General features: G+C 39.9%; 1 protein-coding gene across 8 annotated transcripts in view; it reads right to left on the bottom strand.

Annotated features, from left to right (window-relative positions):
- Nucleotides 1–18985, bottom strand: part of XRCC4 (X-ray repair cross complementing 4) — a 285177-nt gene that overhangs the window by 219839 nt on the left and 46353 nt on the right. For all 8 annotated transcript variants that reach the window (XM_070056390.1, XM_070056397.1, XM_070056391.1 and 5 more), the window contains one exon: nucleotides 15402–15577. In XM_070056390.1, coding sequence (XP_069912491.1) covers nucleotides 15402–15577 — 176 coding nt within the window. The remainder of the gene's footprint in view (nucleotides 1–15401; nucleotides 15578–18985) is intronic.

Raw genomic sequence — 18985 nt, 5'->3', positions numbered from 1 at the left:
CATCTCAACAGACACAATAAAGGCATCTGTTAAAGTCCAACATCCATTCATGATTTAAAAAAAAAAAAAAAAAAAAAAACTTAAAGAAATTAGTTATGGAAGAAAAATACTTCAACATGATAAAGGCTGTATATAACAAACCTACAGTCAAAATCATTTTGAATGAGAAAAAGCTGAACATATTTCCACTAAGATCTTGAAACAGATAAGGGTGTCTATGTTTAATACTCTTATATAATATACTACTAGAAGTTTCAGCCAGAGCTGCTAGGCAAGAGAACGAAATAAAAGACATAAAAATGTGAATGTGGAAGGAGAGTCAATTTATCACTGTTTGCAGATTACATTATTCTTCAAATAGAGAAGCCTAACGACTCTACCCAAGAGATTATTAGAACTGAAAAATCAGTAAAGTTGTAGGATACAAAACACACAAAAATCAGTGTCATTTTTTACATCAAGGACAAATTCACTGAGAAAAAATTATAGGGAGCAATCAAAATTCACCACAGATAAAAACAAACCAAACAAAACCTTGGGACAAAAAAGATTAACCAAGGATGTTAAAGACCTCTACAATGAAAATCAGAAAACACTGATGAAGAAATTAAAGACACAAAAAATGGAAATTCATCCCACTCATGTAAGGACAAAAAATTCTGTAATTAATACTCAGTTATTCTTAAGTGTTGAAAATTAACTGCAATGTGATCCCTGTTAAACATAAGAGTGGGAATAAGAGAGGGAAGAGATGTATAATTTGGGACATGCTCAAGCTGACTTGCCCCAAATGGTAGAGTTAGAAACATACCAGGGGATTCCAATTCAATCCCATCAAGGTGGCATGCACCAATGCCATCTCACTAGTCCAAGTGATCAATTTCAGTTCACAATTGATCATAATGAAAGGACTAAGAGTCAAAGGGAGCACATAAACAAGTCTAGTACCTGCTAACACTAACCGATAGAATAAATAAAGGAGAGAGTGATCCAACATGGGAAGTGAGATACTCAGCAGACTCATAGAATGGCGGATGTCCTAAATAGCACTCTGGCCTCAGAATCAGCCCTAAAGGCATTCCGATCTGGCTGAAAAGTCCATGAGAGTATTTCAGGCATGGAAAGCCAAGACACTCTGGCAAAAGATCTCTGCCAGTGAGATCCCAGTGGAAAGAACAGGTCTTCAAAGAAGGAGGTACCTTTCTCTGAAGGGAGGAGAGAACCTCCACTTTGACTATGACCTTGTCTAAACAAGATAAGAATCGGAGAACTCAGAGGGCTTCCATAGCCTTGGAAACTCATGACTGGTGCACAGGGAGATTACTGATGCCATAGACAGGAGTGTCAATTGGTAAAGTCAACAACAGGAGTCACTGTGCACTTACTCCTCATGTAGAATCTCTGTCCTTAATGTGCTGTGCATTGAGATTTAATGCTATAACGAGTACTCAAACAATATATTTCACTTTGTGTTTCTATGGGGGTGCAAACTGTTGAAATCTTTACTTAATGCATACTAAACTGATCCTCTGTAAAAAAAAAAAAAAAAAAAGAAAAAAAAAGAAATTATCAACTCCCAACTTGACTCTCACTGGGATTAAACATGACAATAGGTCTGATCTGATTTCATCATCATTTAAAAAAAATCATCTATTATTTTTCACTTTATGTTTCTGTGTGGGAGCAAACTATTGAAATCCTTACTTAATGTATACTAAGCTGATCTTCTGTATATTAAGATAATCAAAAATGAATCTTGATGTGAATGGAAGGGGAGAGGGAGTGGGAAAGGGGAGGGTTGTGGGTGGGAGGGACGGTATGCGGGGGAAGCCATTGTAATCCATAAATCGTACTTTGGAAATTTATATTCATTAAATAAAAGTTAAAAATAAATAAATAAATAAATAATGAATTGAAAAAAAAAAGACACAAAAAATGGAAATTCATCCCACTCATGTAAGGACAAAAGCATAAAAATGGACATGTAACTAGGATTCATACAACTACAGACTTGGGAAATACAGATTTTTCTTTTTATTTATCAAAAAATACAAAAGTAAAAGAATTCTAACAAAATAATACCCATTCCAGTTAACAAATGGGCAAATGATCAGAAATGACCAACAAAACATGAAAAAAATGTTCATTAACACCAACCATCAGGGAAATGCAAATAAAAAGCACAATGAGGTGTTATGTCACTCCAGTCTAAATGGCTGTTATTAAAATGACAAAAAGTAACAAATCCTGGTGCTGATATGAAGAAAAGAAATCCCTTAATCACTGCTGGTAGAAATGCAAATGAGTACAGCCATTATAGATAATAGTATAGAAATTCCAAGAAAACCTAAAATCAGATCAGCCACCTGACCCAGCTACTTCACTTCCAGATACATATCAGGAGGAAACGAAAAGAAAAAAAAAAAGAATGAAATGAAATCAGCGTATGAAAGAGATACTTGTACTCAGTCACCAGTTTATTGCAGCACTACACACAATAGCCACAATACGGAATCAACCTAAGTAACGCTTAAGTAGAAAAGTAGATTAAGAAAACGCAGCATACATTTCATACTGAAACATGCAACCACAAAAATAAATGAAATCCCAAAATTTACAGCAAAATGAACGGAACTAGAGATCATTATGCTATATAAAATAAGAAATACTGTATGTTCTATCTCATTCTAGATTTACAAATAAATCAATTCCCATTTCCAATATAGTGATGAGGAGGGGTTGGAAAGAGAAGGAGTAGGAAGGACAAAGGGAGGTTGAATAATGGGCATCAATGTACAATCAGATAGAACAAAGATTGCTGGCATTCCACAGTGCAATGATCCGGCACTGGAGTCGACAGTAAAGAACTGGAAGAGAGGAGCTGGTAGGTTCCATACGTAATGAAAAGATAAAGAAATGGAAAGGGTAGTTGCTAGTTGTCTGGTTTGATGAGTGAATACTAGGCATATGTTTGCAAATATCATAGCATTACCCAATACAATTATACAAGTATTACATGTTCATCAAAAATATTTTTAAAAGATTTTTTTAAAAGAAAACGGGTGAGCATTTCACATGGTATCCACGACACCACATCCCGTATTGGCATGTTGGGTTTCAGTCACACCTCCACTGCTGACTCCGGTTTCCTGCTAATGGTGTGCATCCTGGGAGGCAGCAGGTGATGGCCCAGGTAGCTTGGCTTCTTGCTTCCTGACACCCACCTGAGAGACCGAGAATGGGTTCTGGCTCCTACCTCCAGCCTGGTCCAGCTCCAACTGTTCTGTGCATCAGGGATGCAGATAGGAACTCTCTCTCAATATCTGCCCCCAGCCCCAGCTGTGAACACTGAGAGGTGACTCTAATTTGAGCAGTATTTTTATAGTTCCTCCTGTAAACTGCCTAAATCCAGTATTTCTTGTACAGATAGTCACACTATACTGGATCCCCTCCAATCTCACCAACCAAAACATCTCAGAGCAATTATTAAACTACATGAGTAATTTAACATGAGTGAAGCCTTCTGTTAGACATTCATATACAAAATATGCATTTTAATGTCAATTTAATTAGCAACTACTTTATACATTTCTCCTACTAACATAGAATTATGTGTCATCATCATCATCATCATCAAAGTTCAGATAGTCCTAAAATGTTTTAAATATTTATTTGAAAGGTAGAGTTACAGGGACAGAGGGGGACAGAGGGAGAGAGAGGGAGAGGGAAAAGGAGTGGGAGGGAGAGAGAGACAGAGAGGGAGAGAGGTAGAGAGTCAGTCTTCTATCCTCTGGTTCACTCCCCAGATGGCCACAATGCCCAGAGCTGTGCCAATTCAAAGCCAGGAGCCAGGAGCTTCTTCCAGGTTTCCCACATGGGTTCAGGGACCCAAGTACTTGGGCCACCTTCCAGTGCTTTCCTAGGACAATAGCCTGGGAATCGAACCAGTGCCCATATGGGATGTTGGCACTGCAGGCAGTGGCTTTACCTGCTATGCCACAGTGTCAGCCCCCTAAAATGTTTCAGATAGGCTGACATTGTGCTGCAGGGGATTAAATTATCACCCCCAAATACCAGATCCTACCTGAGAGCTGTTGGTTCAAGTTCTGACTGCTCCAAGTCAGATCCAGCCCCCAACTACTGTCCCTGGAAAGGCAGTTAATGATGGCCCAGGTATTTGGGCCCCTTATACACATGTGGGGAACCCAAATGGAGTTTCAGGCTTCTGGGTTCAGCCTGGCCCAGCCCCGGCTGTTGCAGCCATTTAGGGAGTGTGCTAGGGGATGGAATGTCTTTTTATTTCTCTCCCTCTGTCTCTATCACTCTGCTTTTCACATAACATGAAATAAGGTAAAATAAAATAAATCTTTAAAAGGTTTTAGATCCCAATGATTGTCTCAATTGGTGTGTATTTATAATTTTGGATGGTAATAAATGAAAACCTAATTTTGAGGGATGCATTTAAGAAGTATAACTTGGAAAGTGTTTACAAGGTGAAATAAATATAACAAAGCCAATTAACATGTCCATCACAGCACAGTTGCCTTTCTGTGTACATGTGGTAAGAATACACCAGATCCAAACTGCATTATATGTAGTACAGTATTGCTTCCTACAGTTTCCATCATACACAGTAGATCTCCAGGTCTTGTGGGTCTGATTCTTGACAGAATTTCATAATAAACATTTCCTTTAGATAAAAAAGAAATGCATATTTAAGAAAACAAATAACTGAACATAATTCAATTAAACTTAGAATGAAGACTACAGGTCTTCATGATTTCAGAAGTAGATTTTACAAGACTAATTTAGGGGCTGGCACTATGGCACAGTGGATTGAAGCCTCAGCCTGCAGTGCCAGCATCCCTATGGGCGCCAGTCCCAGTCTCAGCTGCTCCACTTCCGATCCAGCTCTCCGCTGTGGCCAGGGAAAGCAGTAGCACATGGCCCAACTTCTTGGGCCTCTACAGCCACGTGGGAGACCCAGAAGAAGTTCCTGGCTTCAGATCAGCTCAGATCTGGCCAGTGCACTCATCTGGGGAGCGAACCAATGGAATGGAAGACTTCTCTCTGGCTCTACCTCTCTCTGTAACTTTCAAATAAATAAAATAAACCTTTAAAAAAAAGGATTAAGTAAAAAATTGTTTCTTGCAGTAATTTAATCAGTATTATAAATGCAGGTGACCTAAAAGAATTCTGAAAAACTGAAACTCCCATTTGAAACTATCAAAGAAACAGAATCACCTTACACGCTTTATCATTAACAGATTTAATTTCAAATGATGGTAACTTAATGACTATAATGGCTTTTCTTTTTCTTTTCTTTTTTTTTTTTTTTTTTTTTTTTAAAGATTTAGTTACTTGAAAGGCAGAGATACAGAGAGAATGGGACAGACAGAGACAGATCTTCCATCTTCTGATTCACTCCCCAGAAGGCTGCAACAGCCAGGGCTGGACCAGGCTGAAGCCAGGAACCAGGAACTCCATCTGGGTCTCCCACATGGATGGCAGGGGTCCAGGCACTTGGGCCATCTTCCACTCCTTTTCCAGGTGCATTAGCAGGGAGTTGGACCGAAATGGAGCAGCTGGGACATGAATCAACACCCATATGGGATGCACGCACAGCAGGTGGTGGCTTTACCTGCTAAGCCACAACGCCTGCCCCAGCTGGTTTTCTTAAAGCTAGAAAGTTACAGGAAGACAGAAAGTCCAAAACAAAAGTAAACAATGAGAAGCATCACAACTACTTACTCAGGTGTCCTGATCATTCATTTCTGAGCATAAATGTCTTACGTGTTTTGAAAGAACACGGTATCTAGAAGACTATGCCATCTGAACAGTGTTAGGAAGGCAAAAAAGTTCTCAACTTTTAGAAGCTTCTGCAAGGGCAAAATTAGCAACTAATCTACAAGGGTACTTTAAAAAGTATGTAGAAAACAGAATTAAAACATGTTGATTTTGGTGCTAAAAATTTTAAAGACATGCAGAATTTATTCATGACATGAATTTCCCATCAATTCCTGGATTCCGCCTGGCCTGGCACTACTACAGTCATTTGGGGACTGTAGCAAGGGATGGAAAATATCTATCTATCTATCTATCTATCTATGAATCTATCTCTCCCACCCCTCCTCTCTAGGGGATGGAAGATCGCTCTCTATCTCTGTTCCTCCCTCCCAGGAAGTCTTTCAAATAAACAAATGATTCTGTTTAAAACAAAAAAAAAAAGGAGGAAGAGGAGGAAGAGATGAGGAGGAAGAGGAGGAGGAGGACGAGGATGACGACAAAGAAGAGAAGAACAACAAAATGCAGAAGGGGAACTCTGTCCACTATCTCAGCCCTAAGTAGATAAGGTAGAGGCCCTCCTGCTCCTGGCGTGTGCTGTGGCTCTGGAAGTCGTGGGCATAGCCTTATCACCCATGTTTACCCTGCACTAGCACCCTCCTGGTCACCACCACACACACTCACCATGACCAAGCAAGGAAGAGCAGAGATTTTAAAGCTACCATTATCAATAATTAAATAACATGTAAATGGCCTAAAATCAAAAATTAAAACTGCCAGATTAGATTAAGAAAGACTCAATTATATACTTCTTTTAAAATTTTAAACATAAAAAAACAGTTGAAAGCAAAGGATAGGAAAAGATATATTACACTAGTGCCGAGCAAAGAAAAGCTGGAGTAGTACTAATATCTAATAAAATAGAACTTAGATCAAAGAATATTTTAAAAAATCAGTCCTTTCATAATGATAAAATGGGTCAACTCATTAAAAGGATATGGCAAAGCTTAACGTTTTACAACTAATAACAAAGATTCAAAACACATGATGGAATATCTGATATTACTTCACGGAAAAGTAAACAGTTACATGATTGCGGTTGCAGATTTTAACACATTCTCATTTATTTGTAGAAGCAGAGAACACGCAAGAACATAGAAAACTCAAATAACAGCATCGACCACCTTGATTTAATTAATCTTGAGTAGAACAAATATTTCTTTCCAGTGCACACAGAACCTGAAAGAGGCAGACCGTATTTAGGGCCACAATCAAAATCGGGGTATGTTTAAAAGATTTCAGGTCATAGAAGGTTTTCCAACAACACAGAACTAAATTAAAAACCACTGACAGAACGATGTCTGAAACATCCAAAAGCAAAATAAAAACTAAGCTACACATTGCTGTAAAATGTAAGGATATAAATGGAAACCAAAGGGAAATAGAAGATAGTTTCAAAAACACAACGTTCTAAACATTTGTGGAATCTAGCCTTAACTGTGCCTGGAGGAAATTTAGAACCTAAAATGCCTACATGAGGGAAAGAAAGAAGGTTTCAGGTTCACGACCTCCAAGTGACCCATGACACAAAATGTATAAGAATTGCATATTTTTTTAAATTTTTTATTTATTTTTTGACAGGCAGAGTGGACAGTGAGAGAGAGAGACAGACAGAAAGGTCTTCCTTTTGCTGTTGGTTCACCCTCCAATGGCCGCCGCAGTCGGCACGCTGCAGCCGGTGCATTGCGCTGATCCGAAGGCAGGATTGCATTTTGAAAAGTCCATAATTGCTGAGTTATCAAACAGACACACAACTGAAGTGCTAGCCCTCGGCTCCTTGACATTTGTTGTATGGAAGCCTGTCCAGTGCACTGGCGGGCACTGAGCAGCACCCACTGGACAGCAGTAGCTTCCACAGAACAGAACAATTAAAACCATCTCTAGACATCACTAAATGCCCCCGACCATGCCACATTTCCCCTAGTTGTGAAACACTGAACTACACAGAGTAATGTACTTTGTATTGGTCAGAAAATCCTACATTAGGGACTGGCACGGTTGCACAGCAGGTTAAGGGGCTACGTGAGATGCCAGCATCCCTTACCAAAGTGCCTGTAGAGCCCTGAAATCCAGCTCGCTGCTAGTGGCCTGGGAAAAGCAGAAGATGGCCCAAGTGTTAGTGCCCCTGCCACCCACTTGGGAGCCAGATGAAACTCCTGGCTTCCAACTGGCCAAGCACTGGCCATCTCAGCCTTCTTGAGGAATGAAGCAATGGACAGAAGATCTCCCTGTCTGTCTCTGTCTCTCTCTAACTGACTTTTAACTAAATAAATAAATCTTTTTCAAGAGTCCTGGCTCAGTGCTTCTGATCAAGCTTCCTGCTAATGTATCTGAGAAGGCAGCAGATGATGCCTCAAGTCCTTCGGCCCCTGTCACTCGAATAGATGGAGTTCCTGGCTCCTGGCATTAGTCTGGTCCTGCCCTGGCAGCCATTTGGGGAGTACACCAGAGAATGGAAGATTCCACCCCCCTCCTGTGTGTGTGTGTGTGTGTGTGTGTGTGTGATTCTGTCTTTCAAATACAATAAATAAATCTTCTGCAAAATGTTTTAGAAAGACTCAACATTGTTGGGATGACAATTCAATGGATACAATGCATTCTCAACAAAAATCCCTGTAGTCCTGTTGAAACTGACAAATTCTAGATCCCATTAAAATCTCTGAAGGACAAAGGATATGCAAAGCAACTTAGAAAAGGAACAAAGTTGAAGGACTTAAAATATCTGATTCCAAGTCTTAATATAAGCCTAAAAATCAAGACAGTCTGAGGTTGGCACAGAGATAAACCCATCAGTGGAGCAGCACAGAGTTCAAATGTAGATCCAAAGACACATAGTTAATTAAATCTAAACAGAGAGCAAAGAGAATGCAGTGACAATCCAACAAACGGTGCTAGAATGATGAGCTACTTCCTACTTCTGTGCCCACGTTGCTTTATTCCTGAACACTCACAGAGTAACAGACAATTATGATTTCACAACTGAGATATTTCCTAGATGAAACCATTGTTAAATCAAAGCACGGTGATATGACAGAAGAAAAATGAGTCTGCAAACACAAAAGGGTATAATTTAAAATTAATAATTTTGTTTGTAAAGGAGCAATTCTAAAGTCCCTTCAGTGGCTTACCTAGAAAATAGTCTTTGCAAAAGACTTTTATTCAACTTATGTTACTGATTTAGTTTCCACAGTCCAAAACAGTAAGGAAATTGTAAAGCATTTAGTATAAAATGGCACTTGTACACAAATGCTTTTATCATCGAAATAAAGAATATTTTGGTTTCTTTTTCAGAGAATCAAACAAAAGGTTTGCAACCCAGACTCCCACAAACCTGAAAGTCATTATTGTTCTTGACAAAGTCTTTGGCAGAGCACCACAATAAATGCTACAATTCTGATATTTCATCTGGAAATGGCCCTTTGAATTCAGAGTCCTCCAAACCACAGGGACACATGGCAATAATATAGGATTCTAGACTGCTGTCTTTAAAAACAGTGCTGCCTGGTGTTTTTGGCTAACTTATTTTACCTCATTTTCATACATCTGAGAAATGTAAGTTGAATAAATGTAAGAAGGCTGTTTGAACTGGAATGAATTTTCCACATAAATAAATAAATAAACACACAATAATTGCAACATATGTTGAGATACAGAGTAGCCAGTACATAGCTATGTGATGTGGCACTTTCAAACCAAAATACACTGAAACAAATAATTGTAATGAAAGCATTGGAGAAATACCACTGCAACAGTAAACATGAGCCCTTCTGAATGACAAATGCCTCATTCTTTCCTGAATGTCCAAAGACTGCTTAGCTATCCCTCAATACCCAACTTCCCCTCTAGCTACAGAAATGGAAAATTCTATGCGCTAGTCATGGCTGAAGATACACATTTCAATGATTCCCTTGCAGCTAGATGAGGCCATGTGACTAAGGTCTGCACAATGGAGTCTGAGCAAAAGGGAAGGATGCAATTCAGATGTGATGGCCTTAAATGTAAAGACACCCGTTCTTTTCTTTCTCTTAAACTGAGTCCTACTGCCTAAAAGGTGAGCAAAATGAATGAGTCTAGAGAAGCCTTTGTACATATGAGATTAAAACATGGCTACCGTGAAAAGTGAGAAAGCACCATGATCAAGGAAGCCCGAGTCTCCGACATCTAAAAGTCATCACGTACATCCAAGATGGCCCATGCACCTGCTTACTTGAGAGCAAAACGAACCTCCATGGTTTTTAAGCAGCCATATTTTCAGCCCAAATTATATCCCAATCCACTATTTCATGGCAAGTGCATCCACGCACACAGAAATCATGTTTCATTTTCCTTGAGACCTCATGGCTATCCTTCAAGAGGGCTACTTTTAAAAATACACAACTGTTTGTTAGCTGACCTGGAATGAATCTAAGAAATTACTTTACATCTGTACAGACAAGAATTTAATCACAACTAAGTTAAATGATAAGCACAAGGTTAATTTTATCAAAAGTCTTTTTTATTGTCCATGAATGAACGTCTGTCTTAAAAAAGCAGAGTGAATAAGAGAGCAGAAAATAAACAGACAAAATAATAAGAGGGGCCAGCACAGTGGCGGGGAGGATTAACCCACTGCTTGTGACACCAGTGTCCCATGTGGGAGAGCCAGTTCCAGTCTCTGTGGATTCAGTTCCAATCCAGCAACCTGCCAACGCACCTGAGAAAGCAGCAGAAGATGGCTCAAGTACTTGGAACCATAGGAAACACCGACAGAGTTCCACGTTGCTGGCTCCTGACATCTTCCCAGCTGTGGGCATTTGGGTCACTTGGAGAGTGAAAAAGCAGATGGTAGATCTCTGACACTCTGCCTTTCAAACAAACAAATCTTTTATAATGCAGGAAGAATGCATTATGAAGATGTGTTATTGGCATCACACAGTATAGACTGCAGCATCAGCAGACTTGCACAGGTAGAGGCAAAACAGTGACATAAACTACGTGAATGCTTCCTGCATGACTGACAGTACACCTGGTGGAGAAACAAGTCCCAAAACCTAGCACTAGACCACGCTGATGGCCAGAGCCAGCTACTGCTGGCTCAAGAGCACCAAGGCAGGGAAGGCACAGGGCTTCTTAGGCACAGAGAGACAGAGCTAGCGTCGAGCTGGGCACTCAATGTTAACTAAACATTGAGCAGCGGAAATGAGTAGGTTATTCAAAAAAATTACAACTGGAAAAAAATATGAAATTTTGGGCATCTGGAGCACCACAGGAATCACATATTTTATGTGGACCTATTCCCCCTCCAAAAAATGAGTATAAACCTCGATAGATAAGTTATACATTAAAAACATTTCACTGCATCAGAAAGTGACAATTTTTCCACTCAAACAAAACAATTCAAAAGAAGCAATTCTTTTAATGTAAAAAAGCAGTGGTTATATCCTTTTTCTAAACAAAAAGGAACCGGAAAAGAGAATTTGGTCCAAATTTAAACAATGCTTATATGGCAGGGATGTTGAAATGTCCAAATTGGGCAGTTATCTTCGACACACGAGACCTATCACAGCTGTTGAACCAATGCCCAGACACCCAGACCCTCAGAGGAGTGAGTCTGATTGCAAGTGTGCTCAGAACACACGGAACGCGCCCTTGGCCACATGACAGCAACTTCACGTCGGGAGCCAACAGAACTCTGCTTTCCGAGTCGAAATCTTCCTCAGTCTTTTCCTTCTTCAGAGGTTAGGAGGTCATTCTGGCAACCATCAGATGTCTGTCTGTATCATCAAGCAGACGATTGCAAACTCCTGTTCAATTTTTAGGTCTTCCAAGCACAATTAGTTTTAAAAAGCTCCTGCTATGTTTCCAATTGTCCACAGAGCTCTTGCCAGCAGATGAATTTATAAGATATGGCCACTCTGAAACCAGCACGCAGATCACATCCGGAGTGTGGGAAGACTCCCATGGCACTTTCGCCAGAAAATTTGTGATTTTTCAGCTGTGTCCACGATGCTGACCATATCATTGAATGGATTTACCTCATTTAAATACCCAAAACTATCTCTCCAGTAAGCTGTGCCAGGAATAAACTCCTCCTTGTCAAACTGTTCAAAGAGTAGTCTATGTTCCTTTGTTCCTAAATCTGTATATATGAAACACATGAAATGTATAACTTAAATAAAATTTTAAAAAGACAAAGAAAAAAAAGAATAGTGTTTCTTTTCTCATAACAGAATAAATGAATGAATGAATACAGAGCCAGCTATCTAAACTTCAGTCTATGGCCTTAAGACATTCTTGGAACAAACACACTGTGCATGACTGGGAATCCTTAAGCTTGCTTCCATTTCCTGTGAAAACCTGTTGAAAAGGTAGTCGTTCAAGGTCCTGTCTCTGATAAAGCTGATCAGTTTCAAGTTGTTAAGAAGTCTTTCAGGATTACCATCAGTATTCGATACCAACACATGCCGAGCCAACTATAAAAGTCACGCACTGTAACGACTCGGAGTTCTTTCTTTACACAAATTGCAAACCCAGATGTAATGCCAGCCATGGCAAGAGCTCCAGCCGTAACCACCACAGGACCCAAACCCGACTTCACCAAGGCAAAGACATGTCAGGTAGGAGGGATGGGGAAAGGGAGATTAACACATCCTAGGTTGTATGTGTTAGGAAAAAGTAGGTCTGGTTTTCTGTTGTGTAGTAGGGTGACTACAATGATAATGCAGCATGCATTTTTTTAAAAAAGAAAAAGTTACACAACATGATTTTTAAAGTTTTCACCATAAAGAAATGATAAGTTGGGCCGGCGCTGCAGTTCACTAGGCTAATCCTCTGCCTTGCGGCACCGGCACACAGGGTTCTAGTCCCGGTCGGGGCGCTGGATTCTGTCCTGGTTGCCCCTCTTCCAGGACCGCTTTCTGCTGTGGCCAGGGAGTGCAGTGGAGGATGGCCCAAGTGCTTGGGCCCTGCACCCGCATGGGAGACCAGGATAAGCACCTGGCTCCTGCCATCGGATCAGCGTGGTGCGCCGGCCGCAGCGCGCCGGCCACGGAGGCCGTTGGAGTGTGAACCAACGGCAAAAGACCTTTCTCTCTGTCTCTCTCTCTCACTGTCCACTCTGCCTGTCAAAAAATTTAAAAAAATTAAAAAAAAGATTAAAAAAAAAAGAAATGATAAGTGCTCATAGATTTCTTTGAATTGATTTGAATGTTATAAGATTTATACCCATATTGAAACATCACATGGTACTCCATAAATCTGTACAATTTTTTGCATGTCAATTAAAAATAAATAATGTGAAGAAAATTACAAATCCAGTTAATATTAACAATTTAAGAGATTAGAAAGAAATTATCCAGTAAAATCAACAAAGAATGAAAAAATTATAAAGGTTAAATGAACTATTATAAAAATAGATGTACTTAATTAAAACTGATGACTTCTTCAAAAACATTGCTGCTGGGCAGTTATGCATGGGTTGGGAAAGACTGTATATGGCAAATATCTACTTTCTTCCCACTCAGTTTTCTGTAAGCCCAAAACTGCACAAAAATAAAGTTTATTCACTTTTTTTTTTTTTTTTTTTTTTTTTTTTTTTTTTTTTTGACAGGCAGAGTGGACAGTGTGAGAGAGAGACAGAGAGAAAGGTCTTCCTTTTTGCCGTTGGTTCACCCTCCAATGGCCGCCACTGCAGCCGGCGCACCGCGCTGATCCGATGGCAGGAGCCAGGATCCAGGTGCTTTTCCTGGTCTCCCATGGGGTGCAGGGCCCAAGCACCTGGGCCATCCTCCACTGCACTCCCTGGCCATAGCAGAGAGCTGGCCTGGAAGAGGGGCAACCGGGACAGAATCCGGCGCCCTGACCGGGACTAGAACCCGGTGTGCCGGCGCCGCAAGGCGGAGGATTAGCCTATTGAGCCACGGCGCCGGCTAAGTTTATTCACTTTTAATAAATATTTAAAAAGTTTCAGCTTTCTGACAGGTACCTCAAAAACATGGAATGTATTATGCATCAATTTATAGAAAACAGATGAAAACCAAGGGTTACTGCACAAACTAATGCTAACTGTCACACACAAAAGCTTGCTGAATGGGACATGGTATCACTCCCAATCTGACAACATCTATTTCAAAATACTAGAACAGACGGCAGTTCTGTAGGGTATAATGTCTAATCGATCTTGGGCCCCAGAAAAGAATGCTTGTAATAAATTTTACAAAATGTTAGTAGCTACTTAAAACCTTCCTACTTCATTGATTTTAAATTAGCATCTTCAGGATCACGGTATATTGAAATTTACATAAACTGCTTGCTAATTAGAAAAAGTATAAGTAGAAATAGAAATTACTAAAGCCACTCATTTGTATTATACTCTATCTGATCATCTGTAGTTGAAAATAAGAATTCTACATGTTTCTTGGAATATTTCTCTGACAAAATCTCTTTCATCATTCTGAAGAGGCAGTTTTTAAAGAATTTTTAGTTTAGCTCCAACACAAATTCTCAGTAACTTGGGGTTTGACACAGCATTTAAGATGTCCACATCCTACACTGGAGTACCTGGGTTTAATTCCTGCTACTAAGAACTCTGGCCAGTAGCACTGATGGCTCAAGTCACGGGGATCCTGTCACCCACACAGGAGTCCTGAGTTGAGTTCCCAGTCCAGCTTCAGTAACGGCCTCAGCCCAGACTTGATCATCTTGAGCATTTGGGGAGTGAACCAGTGCATGTTACTGTGCGCAGTCTCTCTCTCTCTCTCTCTCTCTCTCTCTCTCTCTCTCTCTCAGACACACACACACACATACAAATCACTCTCAATATATCATTTTTCTGTAATCTTTATGTTGTAAAGATCTCCCTCTCTTTCTTATATTATAACTCTCATGTGTTTCTGACATGCCACTGTCAAAAATACAAACCATTTACTCTCTAACCAACTGAAGTAAAATATCCAAACAAAAGCATGACAGTTTTAAACAAATAAACCACCCCTTAATCTGAATTGGTGCAGGAAGTGAACAGAATGAGCAGCAGATCTTGTCTGCAAAGCATATAAGCTTTGGAGAGCCTGGACTGAAATTCTTCCTTTCTACTTTAGCATTTCTAAATGTGATGACATAAAGTACCTTTGATGCCTAATTATATTCTAATACTTAAGTATACCATTTTGTAATTCCAAATACAGTGGAATAAGGGAGAAAATAAGATGTAATTATTAAATATCCAAAGGTAAATATATTATTTTCTTTCTTAAAATTAGTATCTACCCAAACTTACTTTAAAAAAAAAAAAAACAAACTTGTCACAGTGGCCTAATACTTCTGCTTCTATTTTGTTCGAAATTGTTCATCCATGTAATTGTCAGGTAAACATTGTAAACAGACATTTTCCAATGGCGATTTTTCACAGTTCAGTAATGTAAAGCACTTAATGACTTTAACTGGGACTCAGCTTCCACGCTGGAAACCAAGTACTTTTCAGTCTACTGGGAATAACGTGCTAATTACTTAAATATTAAACATAATTCCATACTAGTGGTCTTCTTACCACTCACGACACTAAGGAAAGTTTTACTTACTGAGACATCTTTCAGCTTTTTCTCAAAGGAGAAATGACAGGACTCTTGAGAAAAATTAAACTTGTATGCATCGGCTGGCCCTGCTTCAGACACCAGGGCTCTCTTCAGTTCATCGACATACTTTTCTTTTTCCATGGCCATGTCATCAGCTTCCTGGGTAATCTCTGTTTCAGAAACTAATAGGAAACATTAGTTAGAAGTCTTTAAGTGAAAAATTGTCTAGCCAAAGAAACTATTTGCAAATATCTGAATGTTTAAAATGTATTTAAGATCATTATATGCTTTCTTGGAGTATTCTTTTTTTTTTTTTAATTTATTTACTTATTTATTTGAAAGGCAGAGATAAAAGAGGGAGTGGGGGGTGAGAGAGGGAGAGATCAATCTTCCATCGCTGGTTCACTCCCCAAATGGCCAAAATAGCTCGGGTAGGCCAGGCCAAAGCCAGGAGCTTCTTCTGGGTCTCTCACATGGGTGCAGGGGCCCAAGCAGTTGGGCCATCTTCCACTGCTTTCCCAGGTGCATTAGCAAGGAGCTGGATCAGAGGTAGAGCGGCAGGCACTTGAGCAGGTGCCCACCTAGGATGTCCGCACTGCAGGCAGAGGCCTAACCTTCTGTATTCTGTTTCTTCTTTCTGCTGATGTGTTCTCCTTCCAATCTGTTTCTTCTCATGCTTGTAATGTTTAGCCCTGCTCTCCCCTCTCCCCACAGAGGTAAGGGTGTGGGTAGAAGCAGTCTTAAGGGTAGCATACTTGGTCTTTCTTGGAGTTTTATGGGTTTTATCAGTTCTAGACAGTTTTGAAAGTTAATTTCTTAACTTACTGTTTATAATTGAGGCAAAGCACTCAATTTTAAACTCCTACCCATACATAATAGAAGCTTGGGATTATGATCTTGGGGGATTTTTGTTCATTCATGGTCAGATTTTATGCTGCACCCCAAGTGAGGGAACGGTATTGTTAATATTATTTCATTATCAGCATAACTCTTCCAGGCTCTTTTCTTTACAGTGAGAGCTCCTTGTTTAACTCCTGAAGAAGTCTGGAGCCCTAACATTCCACCATGGCTCAACCATTGCACTCAGTCACACAGACATGCACTGAGTTCAGATACTACATGAATCTATAACTGAACTTAAGTCACTGTCAACAGTTGGATTGTTAACATCTCTTCAAACGTGGCATCTGAAGTTTCCCTAACCTACACTCAAAAGTGACAATGTTATCCGCGCATCTGTTTGCTTCCAAATGTACGGAAGTCCAAGACTTACAGGTGGGTGTAGCAGCACAGGTTCTCAACCTGCAACATGCCGTATCAGACTGTCTGCGGTTGAGTCTGGCAACTCTTCCAATCCATCTCCCTGCCAACGCACCAGAGAGGTACCAGGGGATGACTCCAGCACTTACGTCTGCCACCAACATCAGAAACCCAGGTTCTCCAGTTCCAGGCCTGGGCCTGGTCTACGCCTGCTGTTTGGGCATTTGGGGAGAGTGAACCAGTGCCTAGAAGATCTCTCTCTCTTCGCCCCTGCCTCTGTCTTTGACACTCTGCCTTTCAAACAAAGAAATAAATATTTTTCAAAAATCCTAAAATGACAAGATTTAATCTAACATTTGTTTGGAATGTGTGTGCAGTGTGGTGATTTCCTCCGCCAGTTTAGGCTATGACCATGCTGAAAGACCCATACAGTTCTGTACTCATATTTTTATACTTGCGGGTAGCATTTGCCTATTTTATTCATCACTTAAATATATAATTTTCATTTTGTAACACAGAAAACTGAGACTGAGAGACAACGAAATGGTTTGAGATCATTGAGTTGTTAAGTGAAAAAACTGGTTTGAGATGAGGTAGAGAATTGGGACAATGGCTGAATTATTACCTGCCATGATTTTGAAAAACATGGGATACCAGGAATCTTGATTAAAGAATCCCTACAATACAGTACACCTTCCCATCCCTTAGATCAGGATGGTTGCAGGTATCTGGAAGTCCCTGGAGAGAAAATGAGGATCTCAGAATGACCCTGGCCAGTTTCTTTTTATTACAAAGCCCTGATGATGAAATATGATTTTTATCTGCAGTGGAACATTTGACGGAGGTAAAACTAAAAACACGTTATATTCCTTCAGGATTTTACAGCTTCTAAAGCACTTTCACTATTTTCTGTCTCTAAAGCACATTCATGTTTAATATGATCATCACTATCAAACCTATGACCTTTCAAGCAAGCTGTAACCCTGCTCAAAAAACAAGAAGGCCACGTACTTCCTAGACAATCTCCTAATAATACATTTGCACTATTTTTTGAATTTTTATTTATTTGTATTCATTTAGAAAGGCAGAAAGAGAGAGGGAGGAAAGAGATCTTCCATTCACTGGTTCACTCCCAAATGCCCACAAAAACGACACCGAAGGTTTGAGTCCAGAACTCATCCAGGTACCCCAGGTTCATGTCAGGGACCAAATTCTTGAGTCGTCATCTGCTGCCTCCCAGGGAACACACTAACAGGAAGCGGTACTAGACGCCAAGTAATCAGGACTTAAGCCAGGGACTCCGATATGGGATGTAGCTGTCCCAAGTAGTGACTTAACCACTACACAAAATGCCTACCCTGCACCGTTTAAAAAGTTACACATTAGTGCTCGCTTCGGCAGCACATATACTAAAAAGTTACACATTATTTCACAGAGAAATGAGAAAAAAAATCTCCGGAAGTTTTCTTTAATTAAGCTACACAGAATCTTAGAAGAAAACACAAAAGATGACTCAGTATCTACTGCTAACAAATCTGTTAGATGCAGTCTAAATTTCTTAAGAGTGAAAACACACCTATCTGAAAATACTCAACCAGAATTCCTTCATTTAATATACAAAAAATATTGGCTATGGATGTGCAGGCATTATTTATTTATTCTAGGAATGCGGGAAACAACAGATATCAGTTGTCAGAGACAAAAATGTCCGTCTTGTGGAGCCTTCAAGTGTGAACATCTGAATGTTGCAGACGCCATCTTAGATCCCACCTTAGTTATCCCCTTGGCTCCTCCCTTTATGGAGGCTATGCTTCTTACCATACAAAATCTAATTTTTCAGATAGAAAAACAAATAAAATGAATCTATCTTTCTACTTAAACTACCTGTTTTAAGTTATGTAACAAATTAATTTATCAATTCTAAAAAAATGTATTTGGATACTTCCTGTAAACGTGAATGTCAAAACCTGTCTATTCAGAACTTCAACCCTGGAACAAGGACTTGGTCATCAGTTTTGGATTTTGTGGCTAAGAACATATGGAAGAAGCACAGCTGCAAGCATTCATGTCCATAAAATATCAGTGCCCAGGAATAAAAGCAATGGAAATAATGAAATTCAGCAAGAATGCAGCTGAACCATTCATAATAAGGCGTGAAAGGTGAGCAGGCCAACATAACCAAAAACTAGGAACTACTTTCAGCCTGGGCCCAGAAAGCATCGCACTAACTCAGCGTGAGGGTGCATGAAGACCTGGGAACAAAAGAAGACGCCTGCATAATGTGAGCCAAAGACTGCACCCTCCTCAGGTTCCGCCAGAGCTCAGGTCAC

Source organism: Oryctolagus cuniculus, chromosome 14 (genome assembly GCF_964237555.1).
Source record: "Oryctolagus cuniculus chromosome 14, mOryCun1.1, whole genome shotgun sequence".
In the NCBI taxonomy this organism is placed as follows: Eukaryota; Metazoa; Chordata; class Mammalia; order Lagomorpha; family Leporidae; genus Oryctolagus; species Oryctolagus cuniculus.
Note: the sequence above shows the minus strand (reverse complement) of the source record. Positions and strands in the feature narration are given on the sequence as shown.